At 40.1% G+C, this 17,485-nt stretch overlaps 2 protein-coding genes across 2 annotated transcripts; both read right to left on the bottom strand.

Annotated features, from left to right (window-relative positions):
- Nucleotides 1-1,126: 1,126 nt before the first annotated feature.
- Nucleotides 1,127-3,074, bottom strand: cytl1 (cytokine like 1). Its single transcript, XM_069711312.1, has 4 exons — nucleotides 2,847-3,074; nucleotides 2,713-2,757; nucleotides 2,092-2,238; nucleotides 1,127-2,001 (listed from the first exon to the last, which is right to left on the bottom strand). Exons 1-4 carry the CDS (start codon nucleotides 2,991-2,993, stop codon nucleotides 1,900-1,902), a joined length of 441 nt encoding a protein of 146 aa, XP_069567413.1. The 5' UTR covers nucleotides 2,994-3,074; the 3' UTR covers nucleotides 1,127-1,899.
- Nucleotides 3,075-3,378: 304 nt separating this feature from the next.
- On the bottom strand, nucleotides 3,379-17,332 carry LOC138628350 (limbin-like). The gene is made up of 23 exons (XM_069711354.1): nucleotides 16,857-17,332; nucleotides 16,503-16,578; nucleotides 15,973-16,151; nucleotides 15,800-15,856; nucleotides 15,501-15,687; nucleotides 15,289-15,389; nucleotides 15,067-15,132; nucleotides 14,790-14,924; nucleotides 14,410-14,549; nucleotides 13,690-14,014; nucleotides 13,349-13,588; nucleotides 12,907-13,082; nucleotides 12,382-12,541; nucleotides 12,061-12,237; nucleotides 11,635-11,945; nucleotides 11,301-11,475; nucleotides 10,321-10,464; nucleotides 9,115-9,342; nucleotides 8,698-8,930; nucleotides 8,509-8,596; nucleotides 8,204-8,379; nucleotides 4,499-4,600; nucleotides 3,379-4,253 (listed from the first exon to the last, which is right to left on the bottom strand). The coding sequence occupies exons 1-23, from the start codon at nucleotides 17,076-17,078 to the stop codon at nucleotides 3,842-3,844; spliced, it is 4,110 nt and encodes a 1,369-aa protein (XP_069567455.1). The 5' UTR covers nucleotides 17,079-17,332; the 3' UTR covers nucleotides 3,379-3,841.
- Between the last annotated feature and the right edge of the window lie 153 nt (nucleotides 17,333-17,485).

Here is a 17,485-nt window from a genome sequence, read left to right as displayed (position 1 = left end):
AAGCCACATGTAAACCCAGAAAAAATGTAAGGCGGCATGTTTCCCTGTTGAAGGGATTTCTGTGATATCGACAACACTGGCAGCACAAGAAGAAATGTAAAGATAAAAAACAGTAAAGAAACAGCATCAACTGTGGCAAACATGCAGATGTTGGATTCATGGGAGTAAATGTTTGTGTGCATAAGTAATATCAAATATGCAACTAATATCAGAGAGGCAAATTCAGAAGAGAAATTACTCATTGTACCACAAACAAGGTGACCTTTGGTTTGTTTCCTTTAATAGCTGTTGTTTGGCAGCTAAGTCAAGCTACAAAAGATGTCAAACTTGACCACATGACAAGAACTGAAGCCTCATTTGTAAAATGGAAAGCTGACTGGATCATTCACTGGTGTACATCACTCATCATGTTTACATTTTATTTTCATATTGGCATTGTATTGGAAACTAGGAATTTGCATTGCCAGTGAAGCAAGTGTTCGATCATGGTGTCCAGTCCAGCTTCACTCATCTTTATCTAGTTTCAGTTTAATGAATTATACTTTCAAACAGATTTATTCAAAATGCATTAAATGACTTCCAGGCAGAAATCAATGGAGCTGAGAAAAATGCTGCACATCAGATAAAAGATATTTTAGGTCTAAATGGTCTCCAAAGTCCCTGAATAGGTTCAATGCCGGTGTAAACAATAAAGTTTCTGCATTGAGTTAATAGTTTGGCCAACAGAGGGCAGCAAAGGCTGCAACTTCAATCAAGGTGAGGTGCTTCCAAGTCATAACAGTGCTATCAAAATAATGAAAACAGGGCCATTATTTGTCCAAATGCTTTAATTCTGGAGAAATTGATGGTGCCAAAAGTAACACAAAAGAAAAATGACATTTTCTTTGGTGGTATTTTTGTTTGATTAATGAACCATCAGGATGGAGACGGTGGTTTGTGTAAAAGCCACATTTACACACTTACACAACACAGTCATCATTTTAAGACAGCATGTTCAGTTTACTTGGGTTAGTAGAAGACTTTGTATTTTACAGGCCAGTTTTTTTTTTTATAGTGTTTCGCAAAAGCAACTGGCAGACATTTTTGGAAATAACTTTAGAGAATAAATCAACAAACACATAAAAGGTGACAAATAATGAGGTTTATTACATGCAAAACGTATGTTGATTAAAAGTAAGAACGCATAAAAGGGAACGCGCTTCTACTTCGTCTGTGAGTGACTTCATATTCATTCTGCTCGAGGACATAAAAACATGTATTTTGTTCAGCTTCAGCAACAAGCAGCAGCGCTATCATAACTACTCTGGTATAAAACTGTCTATACAGAAAAACTCATAAGGACTGTAGAGCTGAAGGTGACAAAGCAATGCTTACAGGACATCCATTGCTTACGTAACGTTTTTACCCATCATGTTTGACTCCTCCGCTGTTTACAAAATGCTGGATAGTGCTCCTTTAAGACATGTTAGTCGGACTAAAGGTTATGGCAACACAACATATTTTTCTTAATGACACGTGAACCTTTGATCAGCCCTGGTAAGTAAGCAGAGGTTAAGCCCCCGCTCACAAGCATCTCTTATTGGTTTATTATTTCAAGGTTTCCATCAGCATGGTTGGCATTCAGCAAATTTCCTGTGGAAAGTTCTGCGCTGCTTGCTGGAATTTAACCACACATGTCCACTAACATGAGTCTGGAGCGAACCCGCAGCCAACTCGGTACGACATGAAACAGCACTGTGTCCCGCATGCCAAAGCAATATGATGTGCTCATGTGCATGTGATACACTGCAGGCTGTGGTGCTTATTGTACATGCTCTACATACTGCTACTATGTTTTTTTTTTTTTTTTAATGAATGCAACAGCCCCAGTGTTGGTCTGTCGTCGGCTCTGTGTGTCACTCATCTCTCCTCTTGCAGTAGCTGAAGCCTGTCCTCTGCCCAGTGAGGGCTGCTGAGTCCAGTATCAATAGCCTCGCAGTCATCTGTGAAAAACACCAAGTCCTGCCAACGAAACACAAAGACATGTGGTCACGCCGCTCCAACTCCAAAACACGAATCACAAGGTCAACAACGCTGTAGAGGGGCTCTCACCCGGTAACAAATTCTAGTGATGATGGTGTACAGGTTTTGGATTTTACGCTTCAGCAGCCCTATTCTGGGCCGCTCTCTGCAGTACTGGTCGGGGTGATTCAACACCACGTAGAGAAAGTCACGGAGCTTGGTGGTGATGCACGAGTTCTAGAAAAATTAAACAATGATTATCAGTACCTCTTAAACTCATCTTCCGGTGACATATTTTCACTTTCTTGTCAGAGTTTTTGTTTTAAAGTGACAACTGACAAACCGCAACCATTTGTAGGTCAGGTAAAGGTCAACACATTGATTATACTGTTATGTGTCTCATATTCTCATTTTAAAAATGTTAAAAATCCTCCTCATACAAAGAAAACACCTTTAATGTCCATCAGATAATATTTTCTCACAGGAAAAATTAACTTTGCATTCATTTGATTAATTCTCCACTAAAATAGGTTCACATGCAAGATACAGCTCCTATCTAACTGGGATCGATTGATCTGGTCTATAAATCTTTACTTTTTTTTTTATTCTACTTACTTTAACCCTGTATCAACGGAAAATGTTACAGTGTGAGACAGTGTCTATATCCCAAATCTGTTTCCCACATTATATGCATCCTCGGTGGAAACTTACATGCACATCAAGGAAGATCGTAGGTAGAACTTCAGCACACGTTTTCTGTAACAATAATGACCATTACAAAACATAGATTACGTACCAGTCTAACATTCAAAACGTGACGACGATATAAAGGTGGAGTTTGTTACCGTGCGGTGGTAAGTGTGTATTTTATCCAACAGTGTCATGACTTCCTTGCTCAGGCCGAGCGCTCTGGAGTAGCAGGTCGGAGGCGCGCAGTCCGACAGCCACACAACGCCGAAGAAGCACACGAGCGTCGCGAGTCTGAGCCTCATGTCGGATCACGGCGCTGCTCGCGACCACGTCCAGCTGCTTCAACAGCCTCTCAAGTCGCACCGAGGAGGATCGGCTGCATTTTAAAGGATGGAGCGGTTTAAAAAAAAAAAAAAAAAAAAAAAAAAACGAGGATGACGTGGGAGTACAGGAAAACATTTGGGGTCTGCTGTGTCTTGGAGAGCAAATCAGTCGCGAGCTCCAAATACCAGCGATGATTGATCTCATCCTGCTGACAACAGCCAAACGTTTTGTCCCACCTAATTTTGCGGCTTGTCAACACAATATAGTAATGTCAGCTATAAATCAACTAATGTCAAAACAAGACAGGCACATTTTCTTTTCTTTCTTTTTTTTTTTTTTTTTTTTGGGGGGGGGGGCTTCATTTGGCGTCATGAGGTTTATCTATCATGTTTTATTTAAAAAAAAAAAAAACACATTTGGACACTTGTTATAGGCTACTTGTGTATCTCACTGTAGAGCATCAATTATTTTGTATTACGTGACTAGTTGTGTTTACGTTGTTTTGTTCTTTTCCCAATGAATCGGTTGGTGATGAGTATTGTTTCGAGAAGGTCCGAGGCTGTGGCTTTAGGCAGATGCCACTTATAGACAGAAATAATCTGTGAATGAATCACTCATTTATGACCCCTGAGAAGAAGAAGAAATCTCAGGTAACACGTTAATTCAGCTGCCTTTACTTAAAAAAACAAAGCCAGACGCTATATTTACTTTGAAAAAGTACTGAAAACTTGCAATTTTTGCAACATAGCAAAACTACTATTTTAGTATTATCATTATAAAATACAATCATAAAAACAAAACTGGCAAAAGACAATGTTTATGCATTTCAGGGCAGGTTTGTTGGCGCCACGGAACATTTCTTCAGATTGAGGAAATTCCTTTTCCTTTTTCTTTTCGGGACAGTCACACTGTCACATGATTCAGGTGGATCCCGAAACACAAAGAGCCGTTCTCCAGTAGCAGAGCTGCCCAGTGGGCTGCAGGCCGAGGTGGGGGTCATGTATTCCTCGCCTGTGCCTTGTAATGCTTCCTTCACCGTGTCCGTGACTCTTTCTTCACCACCGCTGCTCGGCTGCTGTTTAACAGGCACGGCTGCTTTATAAATAGGCCGTTGTGCTTTGGTGAAACTGTCCTCCTTTGCTTTTTCCTCAACCAGCAGCGGTGCAGCATCTCTTGGAAGCAGCAGACGGGATCTGGGGAGCAGTTTTTCCACCAGACTTTGCCTCTTTTCCTGGAGCCTGGGAGATTTGGAGGACAAAGGAGCCTTTGTTAGCAGTACTGGAGTGTTAAAGTGCTTACCTCATGCGTGTGGTCACTGCCGCCAAGCCATGAAACTCCTCTGATGAAAGGCACATTTCACTTCAATTTAGGATTTGTCAATGATGTGTTTGACTACTTAACTGCAAATTAGTCTTGGAGCTAATATGACATCAAGTCTTTATATTGCAGCGGGTAGAAAAACACAGAAATGTGTTGAACTCACCTCTCTCTGTCCGCAGTGCAGCTCGGCATATTTAGCATGTTTTTCTGCACCACGTCTTCCCTTAGTTTGACAGGAAGAACTCGATTCAACTCTCCGACACACCTGGTCAACAAGTCATCAACATGTTAAGTTAACTGAAATACAATCTCTGCAGACAATGATTGGCTTTGATTAAAAAAATGTCGGGGGATGCCTAGCTATTGACAAGCTGTAATAACTCAGCAGTTTAGAGGCAGACGAGAAGATATTAAACATCTTATCTTTCTTTAGAGAGTACAGTCAGGTTGGTTGAACTAATTCAAGGGTCCAGATAATTCAAGCCGCAAATCCCACGAGACAAATTTTCTTTGAGAGAATACTTCTGTCTAACCTGTGTGACAATTTAAAAAGTCAAAGGATCACAGTGGTCACAAAAGCAAAATGCAAACTAGCATTACCACCTCACGGTTGTATGCCTCCACCTACCAGTCAGGCTGCAGCTTACATCCATGTCTGTTTAGACTCATGTCATATATGTAGTGAAGACTGTGGAGGAATCCTTGTAGGTGATCACATGCTTGACCAATAAACATGATTTACAGTAGACAATGTAATCAAGAAATGGATGTTTCTGCAAAGAAGTTACGAATCCTAAAACTCAGATGCTTTACACACATCTTCAACCCGACAGCACAGAAGATCCGTACGATCACTGCGGTTTCAAGGTAGATACCCAAAATTAGTCACCAATTAAATATCAGTCTTTCCTTCTGTTCCCGAGTTATGTGTTTAATAACGCCCAGAAAAGTGTTTTTTGCAGAACATTATGATGTCACACTGTGAAGTTGATTTTGGATCATTTGGATATAAAATGTCACCACTTCATTATTTTATCCTCTCGGACATTTGTGTAAAATATTGTCATAATTAGAGCATGAATCCTTGAGTTATGGCCACAAACAGTTTTTGTGAGGTCACATTGACCTTTGATCTCCAAAATCGAATCAGTTTATCCTTGAGTCAAAGTGAACACTTGTGCCACATTTGAAGAAATTCCCTCAAGACGTTCTTGAGAAATTGCATTCACGAGAATGGGCTGGGCTGGACGGACAGACGGACGGACACAGCTGGCACAGAGGCAGAAAAAGCAAACTGCTCATCAACCGGGTGACAACAGGTGACACGTGACTGCATTGAGAGTATCAGGCAGTAGCGATGTGTCATTAGCTACATACAGAGCAGATACTAGACAGAACTTCCAAGCACACTTTTAGACACACAGATTTCGGATAGTGAACGATCAAACTCGTACTACGTGGGCAGATGCCACGGACGTCCAGGAGCAGGAAGGAAAACATCAGCGTTGGACAGACGGAGAAGGTACGAGTGACACCTTCAGGATGGGTCATTCTGAGACCACAGAAATGAAGAAATAACAACTACATTGTCTGTGTGAGTTCAGTGACAAAGAAAGATGAGCGTATTAAGGTTATGCTTTTTAACTATGGTTCTAATGTTTAGTGTAAATATAAAGAAAATATCACCCATTTCTGTTTGTTTGCCAATTTATGACAAATTCAGTTAAAATCAGGAGCAACAACAATCACTTGGCACACATGTAGCATTTTCACAAACATGGCCGCCTCAGTGGAGGAAGGTAAAAGGCCAATTCTATCTCCTCTTCAGCGTTCCGTGATCATTTATTTTGTCCCTCAGTTCAACTATTCACATGATACATGTGCTGAATTTCATTGTGTTTCCACTGGCTTTAAATAAAGTAATATGATCGAGAATCTCAAAGGAACAACAGCCCAGTAAATTAAAATTGATTCGTAAACAGTCTACACTTCCTTTTCACCACATACACATGAAACTCTCCCATTCACTTAAATTTTCTTGAATAAGATTTAAAACTGCTGTTAAGAATAGATAAACACTATTGTGCAAACAAAAAGCAGAAACAAAAGAAAAAGAAAAACACATGTTTGGCATTTTGCTCCAAACTGAGCATTTTCATTCTCTTGTCTTTTGGCCAAACAGCTCAGATTCAAAGCGACCTCATGCATGAGACATTATTCATCAGAAAAGTAATCCAAACTCTGCAGGGGCCAGACGTGAGTGTTCAGTGTGTCTGGGAGAGAGGGAAATTAAATGATGAGCAAAATCATTCATGTCTACATCTTGGCTCAGGGGAGAGTTCAAGTTCAAACACTATTTGTTCTTCAAATTTAAGACACTGCTTGGAGAAGGCTGTGTTTGAGGCAGCTGCTATGGAAACACGCAGGAACAGGACCTCTAACTTTAACTCATCCATGAGCAGTTACACACACACACACACACACACACACACACACACACACACACACACACACACACACACACACACACACACACACACACACACACACACACACACACACACCAGTGATCAGTGGGCAGCTGTAGCTACCCGTGGAACAGTTCGGAGTTTAGGTGGCTTTCTTAAGGTCACTTTAGCCTTGGATGTTTTTCATTGCCGGCAACCCTTCAGTCTAAATCCCCGTTTCTCCATCTCTGCACCATGGCTGCCACTTATTCAATGACTTCACTTAAAATACTACTTTCTTAAACCCCAGAACTGTCGAAGAGGTTTCACTATATTCAAGTTGTTCTATTTATTACTTTTGTCGCCAAAAGAAAATAACACAAACGGAGAGACTAGTGCATGAGAAAATCACGAGTCAGCTTACGCACTGTAATTGGTGACCAAATGCAAATGTGAAGAGTCAGATTTTGTATGATGATGACAAATTGAATTAAATTAAGTAATCACTCAGGGATAAACAATCTGCATTGTTTTCAGTAAAAGTCATATTGTGTGGCAGCAGTTCAAAAACCTACTTACTGAAGTTTCCTGACATACAATAAAATCCGTCCAGGACTTTTAGAGTATGAAACAAAAGGTCTCCTATCATTACCACAGGTAATGGGGTGCAAAGTGTGGGACTGTGAGGGCTGTGCCTTGGCATGTAGATCAGAGTTTTTTTTTTTTTTTTTTTTTTTTTTTTTTTTTTTTTTTTTTTTTTTTTTTTTTTTTTTTTTTTTTTTTTTTTTTTTTTTTTTTTTTTTTTTTTTTTTTTTTTTTTTTTTTTTTTTTTTTTTTTTTTTTTTTTTTTTTTTTTTTTTTTTTTTTTTTTTTTTTTTTTTTTTTTTTTTTTTTTTTTTTTTTTTTTTTTTTTTTTTTTTTTTTTTTTTTTTTTTTTTTTTTTTTTTTTTTTTTTTTTTTTTTTTTTTTTTTTTTTTTTTTTTTTTTTTTTTTTTTTTTTTTTTTTTTTTTTTTTTTTTTTTTTTTTTTTTTTTTTTTTTTTTTTTTTTTTTTTTTTTTTTTTTTTTTTTTTTTTTTTTTTTTTTTTTTTTTTTTTTTTTTTTTTTTTTTTTTTTTTTTTTTTTTTTTTTTTTTTTTTTTTTTTTTTTTTTTTTTTTTTTTTTTTTTTTTTTAAACCAACAGTCATTAGTCAAACCGAAAGTCGACAGTTTAATTGTCCCAAGTGAACCTATTTCTGTGCAGAAATTCTCTTTTCTCTTTCCAAGGAAAGAATAAGATAAGAGCTTTATACACAAACTCAATATATATATTCATTGTTATTCCACTAGAGTAATATTCACCCCTATAAAGTCAAACACACTCACCTGATATGACCAGACACTGCATGAAAATGACAATCTAGGCCTGAAGCTGGTTCTTACCCCGAGTGTTCCTGCTCTGCAGATGCTGACACAGGGCGCTGTTTGGGACAGAGGGCGTCAGTGATGGAGAGAAGTTCACTTTCAGGAAGAGTTGGAAGGAGCAGACGCAGAGCCTCCAGGAGAACCTCAGCAGACACTTGACTCTGTTTCACCAGCTGAGAAGCAAACTCCAGATCCTGAAATGAAGAGCAGCGCAGATAAACCTTATGGACAGATTTTTTTTTGCATTATCTGGGACAGAAGTGATGTTTTTATTGTTTGTATTACAGATATTCGCCCTAAAACCCTCCTGAATAAAGTCAGACCTGGTCACAGTTTGCATAAAGTCTCTTGAGCTGCGTTTGTTCTTTTAAATCTTCCATAGCTTGATTGTTGGCAGTCAGTGCTTGAGACCTGAAGAAAACAGAGTTTCCTCACGGTAAAATGTAATGATCTGTGTCAACCCAAAACATTCCTCATTACACCCCCGAGATAACACGGACGTGACAGCTCACCTCTCAGCCATCAGTGTGACGACCTGCTCACACTTGTAAAGTGCCTCCTGCAGGATGGACGTCATCCTACAATCTGGGTGCAGCTCAAAAATATTTTCTTCCTCCCATTCCTCCTCTCCCTCATCAGAGTCCTCATGGTGTGTTTTTCGTGACTCTACTCTGGGCCGAGACACCCACAGGCTGTCCAGCTCTGTCCTCTCCTTCTGAAGTTGATGCTCTGCTTCCTCCAGGCCCTGAGAGAGTCAAATCAACCTTCTAATAAAAGTACTCTGGACTTTCTCACCGAGTTCAGGGAGAAGGGAACATAAATGCAAAAGTTTATAATTAAAATCTCAGAATGACACTTTAATGTAAAGATCATTATATGCATCACAGCGTATGAGCACCTGAGTTAACTACGAGTCAAACACCACCTACTGAGCAGTGGCTCTGTATACTCTGAGCCACGTCTTCTCTCTCCAAGGTTTTTCTCTCTCTGAGCTGTTGAATGAGCAGGCTGTGCAGGGTGAGCATCGCTGTGGAGGTCTCCAAAACTTTGGTTCGCCTCTCAGCTTTCTGGTAGTGGATCGTCGCCATCTGCATCGCAAGGACGTCTGCCTGAGAGTGCAAATCATCCTCTCTCTCCCTCTGCATCTCCTCCAACACCTACCAAGATTAGAAAGGATGAGTTTCAGTTCTCTTGTATGAACTCAAAAGCCGCCTCGTATAATCTTGATATTACACGTGAGCATGGATTATCATTTATTTCAAGGATTATGGTTCGTATGACTCTATGAGCTTATTGTGTTTAATATGATGTAAAAAAATACAAGGGAGTATCAAAAGGTTCAGAGACGGCTCATGTTGCGAATGGAGCGCACTGTGACATGCACGGAGAATTGGAAAGCTACAACCTTAATGAATAAGTATTCCAAGTTACGTCGCTCGATCAACACCAGCAGCTGAGTTACACATGTTTATGTGTGCAATTGCGATGCCTCCATGGACCTGAGCAGAATGCACATCAACGTTTGTGTCAAACTTGGTAAATCGGCAACAGAGATACCTTGAAATGCTTCAGAAAGTCTTCGGCGAGGAAGTAATTAGCCCAAAGAGGTGTTTTGAATGACATTTGTGTTTTAGAGGGGCAGAACATTGCTGTCCAAGACTGAAGGAGGCTCCCCAGGACAGGAATACAACCAGGTGGGTTTTCTTTGACATTAGCAGGGTTGCGCGCCGTGAATGACAAGACTGTCAGCGCCGAGCTCTACTGAAACATTCTGAGACTCTTGAAGGAAAACATTTGGTGCATTTGACCCAAACTGCTGCGCAATTGGTCAGAGAATTCAGTTATTCAAAGAGGAACACCGTCCTGATTCACCTTCACCCCTACTCACCGGATTTGGCTCCCGGAGATTCTTTTCTGTTCCTAATAAATTTGACATGAACTTTGATCTGCGTTCTTTGCTCAAATTTCAGGCCAGTAAAAAAGCTGCAAATGTTCACATGCCAGTTGTAACAAAACTGTGTAACTCAGAGACTGATCTAACTCAGAATACTTACTCACAAAATAAAAGTTAATGCACTTATAAATTGTTGATTTTAAAGGTAACTGGAAAGAAATCAATAAAAACTTAACTTTACCTTGTTCATCACACCACTCTCCAGCTCCTTCTCCCTCTCAAATAGTTGAATCTTTTCCTCAAGTCTTTTCTGGAAAAGCTGCAGGTCAGATGTGTCTGTTTTCTGTCTGGTCTCACTGGTTTTCCTCTTGGATAGTATATTTGTCTGCAAAGAACCACAGAATCCACACGGTGGTTGGGAAGGGATTCCAAGCACTGTTATGATGTTATTAGAAAGGAAACCACTCTGTGGAGCCTTTTATTATTTCTGAATAACAATGTGCACTCATTCAGCAGCCACACAATTGAGGCTGATGGCAGTGTGGTTTGTACTGGTGGTCACCGTTCTCCATTTCTTACTTATTTGAGGAAACATTAAAAGTACCATAATCTCCTGCTGTAATTTAATGCTTTGAATTACATTCAGAAATGTATGATTAGAGGATTCCAAAAAAAAAAGGTTTTCTATCAAAGTTAACAGAAGAGTAAAGAGAATGGGTATAGGGATTTCTTCTTGAGGGAAAAACTTGTATGAAAGAACCAAAGAACAAATGTTATCAACTGGTTTTATTGAACACTAATTATTCAATTTATAGTAAAAATGTATAAATGACAGTGGGTTTTGAAAATTGGTGTTCTACTTGTTCCCACATACATTTTAAGTGACCTCATGAAATGATGAGTGGTTTGACCAATGTCTCCAAAAGAAATCTAATTCAGAACATTGTGCACAATTTAACAATTACAGAACAAAGAAGCTAAATAATCTTAATAAAGTGATTTGGCTAATGTCTATCAAAAGGAGAAATAAAAATGCAGTTGAAATTGAGTCATGGCTAATTTAATTTCAGCATATTTATTAAGGCAGGACAGAGTTTTGTTTAACCCCTGTCTTCTTTTTAATACTAAAAGCAGCCACTCGAGAAAAAAGTATGTAAAGCTCCACATCGGCTCTTTATGAGCCTATAAAGTGAATTCTGTAATGTGTGATTATGTGTTCACCATCTGTTTCTCGCTCTCCTTTCTCCAAGCTGACAGCGCGGTGTGGAGTTTGGTTCTGGAGACAGCGTGGGGCAGCACCAGACAGCGGTCTATCACAGACAGAGACTTCTGAAACTCCAGTTTCATCCTCAGCCTGTCATCGTCAGACAGAGTCAGCTGGGACGAACACAGACTCCTGAGACAGGATGGGGGAAAGGAGAGACAGATAAACACACCTAAATGCCACCATGAGACTTTACAGGCTGTGCTGGGAGAACTTTTGACTTTTGACCTACATTTTCTGACTAACATAAATCCAGGATGATGATAACTACAGTGTTATTATATCACTGACCTGAAGAAATCTCTGCAGTGCGCCCGGAGCTCCCTCTGCTCTTGCAGCTCCTTCTCAATGGCTTCCTGCAGAGCCTCCCTGGTGCAGCTGAGGGTGCGTAAGGCCGCCTTGCCTTCCTGGTGCAGCTTCTCCTGGCCCTGCAGGAGAGTGCTCGATCCTTGTCCCGAGGCCTGTCCCGGTGCTGCTTCTGGCTCCACCTGCAGCAGGAAGCGCTGCGCCCCTGGAGGCAAGAGTGTGAGCACAGCCTGGGCTGCAGAGGGCTGGATGGCTTTGACATCTGCTATGGCACCCTGGATCACATGCATGGTCACCTAAAGATCAGGTAGACGATCAGCTGATTAACCAAAAACCGTCAAGCCCAATTCTAGATTTGTGTGTGGATACTTTTCTCATGAAAGTGCCTGATGCACACTGTTAGAGTGGCACCTTGCGAATGTCTGCAGCTGTCTCTTCATCCAGGTTGTTGATAAGCTCTGCCAGCTCCAAACTGTGAGCTGTCAGTAAATTCTGCCAACAGTGCAGGTGCTGGGCGACCTCCATCCCTTCTTCCAAACCCTTGGACATGCCCGACAGGTCCTTCTGTCTCTGTTTGTGGACCCTCAACTGGAGAAGGTAAGAAACAGGGATTTAATAATGGTATCATGTTATTTCAGGAATAACTTGCACAGCAGGTTTTGTGGTATTAGACCACAACATACACACTTTAGGCATATTGAATAAAACCATGAGTATGCAAGATCTCCTCACCATGTCAGAGATCAGCTCCCTCCTCTTCTTGATCAGTCCGCAGCGCATGGCTCTCCTGTCTTGGTTCAGTGCTTCTTCCAGTCTCTGTCTCACCATCACCAGCTCCTTTTGAGCCTTCTCCTGCAGCTGCTGGATCTGCTCTGCAGGCACGGTGCTCCCTCTGGTGGACAAAACAACACAATGCCACAACTGACAATAAGTTTGAATAACAAAAAAAGTTTTCTAGGCAATATTACAAAATTATTTCCTTTTCTTTGTAAAAAAAACCAAAACATTTGAAACATTGTATGTAATGCAAGTATGGACACTGTTATGACCTATAAACAGTTTTTTCAAATAAAACTACAAAACATTATGATCCTAATTTTTCATAAAAAATATATTTTATAATAGGTATCAAAACTTTTTTTTTTTTTTTTTACATTATTAAGATGTAGTGACAATATTTGGTTTCCTTAAGAAACTCACTTATCCATATTTACAGTATTAAAAAACTGCTTAAAATATACTACAATAAGCACCAACCTCTTGATGTGAGTGAACCAGCTGTCCAAGTTGCTGGAGGCACTGGTAAAGGTGTCAGAAATCAGACCGTTGAGGCTGTGGAGGCTGTGCACCAGGAACTTCCTCTGGGCACTGCGTTCAGCTAGCACATAGCGCTGATTGGCGAGGATGACATCCAGCACCTCCTCCAGCTGATCCTGAACAAACACAGTCACATAATCGCAACATTAATTCATCAATAATTTCATTTTCACCTTTTACATGTCGATGTTTCACCACAAATACAAATTTCAACAAAGTACTGATATTTCCACCCCAAATGATAAGATGATGAGTTAACAAACCAGTAGCACAAAAGGTTCATACAAAGGTAGGTCCAAAGATTTTATTCTGACAGATAAATATTTAAATAGTTGATTCTAATCCTCAGACAATACTTTGAAAATCAGCTTTAATTGTTCACCTGACATGTAAAGTAATCATGCTGAAGACTCTTGGCTGTGCTCTTCTCCAACTCGCCCATCCTGGTGGCTTCCTCCAGTTCCTCTGAGAAGATCTTGTGCAGCTCCACCCGCCGCCACTCGATGATCTGCCTCTGGACTTTGGCTGAGGCTTCTTCATGTCGGACCAACAAGATGCGCTGAAGACGACTCTGGCTCAACTTGTGCAGTTTCTCCAGGAAAACACTGCACTGAAGGAGCTCCTGGTATAAAACACAAAATGAACCTTTCTCTTGTTCTTTTCAGTAAGAGAACAGAAAAATAAACAATGTAAACATCAAATCACATGATCTGTTATCACTACCTGTTGGTCTGCATGTTGACACAGCAGCTCGGCCTGGGCCTTCTCAGCAGCCTCTCTGCGGTGCTCTGCTTCCATTTCTTCCCGAGTCTCCAGGTTACACTGACCAGCCAGTGCAGCCATGCGGGCCCCTCGCTCCTCCTTCAGCCGGCCCTCCATACCCAGCAGCTGTCCATGGAGCACACTGAGTAGCCTCTGCTGGGCCTGGGCGCTGGCCTGGCCCCGTGATCGCAGGCCGCCAAGCAGGGAGGACATCACGTCCTTGTATATCTGAATCCGGGTGGCCTCCAGGTTGTTGGTAGCATGTAGCAGTGAAGACATTTCAAGGCTTAAGGGATACAAAATAGAATAAGTGGGTATGTTGCAGGTTTTGCTTAAGATATACTGTAGAAACAAATAAATTTAGTTGTCGATGGTGAATGTGAGTGATGTGTAATGGTGCCATATTCTTTGAGGTATTTAGATGTTATAATGAGTAGTAATTTGGGTGATGCAGTATCTTAATGGTTAACAACAGAAAAATCCAACTATAATTAATGTTTCATCCTGCACAAAAATAAACTTTACTGAAGTGGGGAAAACTGAAAACTTCTCTTTAATATAATTACACATAATTCAATTGCACATTTGCTCATTCATTCCTTTTGGTAGTGAATGAGGGTCATTTTAAAAATGATCTCTTGCAGGAAAATATGTAATTTCTCTCTGGGATGGTTTACTCACTTTTCCAAAGCCTGGTACATGTTCTGTGGATCCTCCAGCACCATGATATCCACCATCTTGTCCTCAAATGATGCCTCATCTTTGACGGTCTCACTCAGGTTACAGTCTGCATACTCAGGGTCTGAATCACCTCTGTTTCTCTACAGCAAAAAACAAAAACAAAAACAAATAGGAAATCAGACAACATAAACCTAAACTAAACCATAAAATAATAAAAACAAATTTACATTAATCCGATATGCATCAAGTTTGATACATATAATATATATTAGCAACATTTTAATCACAAGTATTTACCAAGTGTAATGAAAATCTCACTTAACTTAACAGTTTATCAGATTAACGGGAACAAAAAAAAAACATTTTTGAATGTGTAATACCCTTCGCTGAAGAAGATTCAGTCTACTTCTGAGTCCTATCAGGTTCATGGCCAGAAACCCAAGTGACAGCAGCACTAAAGTGACAAAGAACCCAGCAACAAATCCAGCAAAGTGGACACCATGGTTCGCATAAATCTAGAGCGAAGAGCAGATATGTCAGACTTCCCATTAATCCAGTTTTATAAACACTGAAAATCTCAAACCAGACATTACAAGATCAAACATGATGCCCAATGCTGCAGATGTGTTTCCATTTAACGAAAAGTACACAACGTACCCTGTCAGTGGAATTCACCCTCAGCGTTAGATTCGCTGTTAATGGGCCAAACATATTGACATCATTCTGTGGAAGGCAAAGAAAACAATACTGAGGGCAGGAAGGCAGGGCATTTTCTTATTATACTGCAAGTATTTAAATAGTGAAACAAAAAATGGAGTGGTGACAACTTAGTCAATTAGGAAGCATTTGTTTTTTCCAGTTAAAACAAGCAGAAATTACCTGTGAGGCGTTAGAGAAGGTGAGAAAAGATGGAAGGTTGAGGACTTCACTCTTATGACTTTTTATGTGAGCAGTATAATTCACAACTACTTGGGATCCAGCTAAAGAAAGTAAATAAATGTATCAATTGAAGACAGAGCATGTAGAAAATCCAACTGTTGACATATGTGGGTTAAAAATAATCTTTGTAACATTTTAATTCTCAGACATACCTGACAGTGAATCAATGGCAAACGTCTGGTAGCCTTTTTCCACTTCCCTGCCCTCAGTTTTTAGAGGCACTATTCCGGAAATGGAGTCCCGGACAGCCACCTGGGACAGGTTGGTGCCCCCCACAGGGCCCAGGTTGCGAATCAGCAGGAAGAATGTCAGCTGAGGGGGATCGGTCTCAAGCTTCACCTGGGGCCCACATGATTGAGAAGGAGGGGTATGAATAGTCTGACATATACATTTACAGATTAAGTAGTCAAGCAAAACATGTTGATCAAATGGGTCATAGATGTTGATATACCTGTGCACACTTATGAAATTGTACTCCAAATGCAGACGGTGGCACCACACTCTGAACCTGCGGAGTTATTCAAAACATTGTATGATCTGTGACCACCAACATGATAAGCACTCAACTAACTCTAATTAAAATGTCAAATTAAGAATGTTTGTAGTGACAAAGCAGAAACACACCTGAGGCAGAGTGTGGCCAGAGTATCTGGTAAGTGTGCTCCTTCTGTTCCTGAGGTGCAACATGTTTGACATGAACGTAAATGAAGAGTAAAAAGAGTGTCCCCATGGACCAGCAGGAGCTGAAGAGGAGAGCGGACTCCCTCCTAAAAACATCATGGGCCCACTGAGTTCCACTGTACCTGTCAGGTAAATACAGTGTTTGAAGAGGTTAAAGAAGGCAAAGGGAGAAAAGCTGAAATTGACAATAAGTAAATACCTGAATGCATGTACATTAATGTATGCATTCAGACTAGGTTGTTGTTGTTTTTTTTTATTTAAAAGTGCACTAATAGATTATCATAATATAATTTATTCTCAAATTAAAGCAATTATGGAAGAAATTGTAGAATTTAAGATTAAATGTACGTGTATGCCCCAAAAAAAAAATATACAGTATACTGTATTTTCCTATTATGAAGTGCAGTTGCTCAATTGGTGTTTTTTTATTTTTTTAATTTTTGCTGTGTAGATGCAAGATAAAAAGCACAAACCATCTATCCTGAGCAATGTCAGGTCTGCTGATTTCCCTCCTGGATCATGTTGCAATGCATGCACAGTAGAAAGGCCCTGACAATGGAAAAAATTAGGTTAGATATTACACTTTTAACATGCTAACTGTTTACTTAAAAAAATATAAAATCGCTTTATGACACCCTGCATGCATAAACAGGAGTACATGAAAAGGCACTAATTACAATTTTCAAGTGCATCAAAATACTCTATTCAGGGTACAACAAAATAATTTACATTCATAAATATTCACTGTTTCAACCAAAACAGGAAGATGTGATGTGCAGCTGTACGAACAGCTGTTTTACCAAACGGGATTCGTGCAAGATACTCACCCCATGTTTCTCTGAGAGAGGAGGAGGTGTGAGCCAGGATGCGTCCGGAGACGTGCCGTTATAACAAGGCTGACGTCCAGCCCTGTCCTCCAGCACACCGGCACGCCGTGTTACATCGTGACCGCAGAAATGCAAATATGATGGATACAAACACAAAACTTGGATATTCAAGAAGATTGACCATATCGTGACCCTCTCCACGACGAAGTGTCCCCGAAGCATTCGTAACTTGGTGTCCTACCACCGAGGAGAGCTGCTAGCTAGCTGGCTGCATTGGTTCTGCGAGGTGCCACAGCGATGAAAAACAAAACAAAACATTTCCTTTGGTCTCGTGAGGAAAAAAAATCAAATGCAACAGCGTCTCTGGCTCACAAGTACATATTCTTTGGATGTTAATGTTTAAGGGGAAGCTGCGTACTACGTTTTAAAGAGATATACGCGAACACAACCTCCATTACCACTGCTGCGGCATAAGTTCGGAAAACATCTCCAAAAGTTTGGAAAAACTGGCAACTCCTCAAGAAGTGTCAGGAGGGAAATTAAGACTACTTAACTTCCGGTTGTACCTTTCAGATAAAAAGGACGGTTGGAAAGGCGCATACTTCAGTAGATATAAATATTTAATGAAA

The sequence above is a fragment of the Brachyistius frenatus genome, unplaced genomic scaffold (genome assembly GCF_029030835.1).
Source record: "Brachyistius frenatus isolate BFR_SWC_R1_liver_20210118 unplaced genomic scaffold, ASM2903083v1 Contig_4, whole genome shotgun sequence".
Taxonomy (NCBI): domain Eukaryota; kingdom Metazoa; phylum Chordata; class Actinopteri; family Embiotocidae; genus Brachyistius; species Brachyistius frenatus.
Note: the sequence above shows the minus strand (reverse complement) of the source record. Positions and strands in the feature narration are given on the sequence as shown.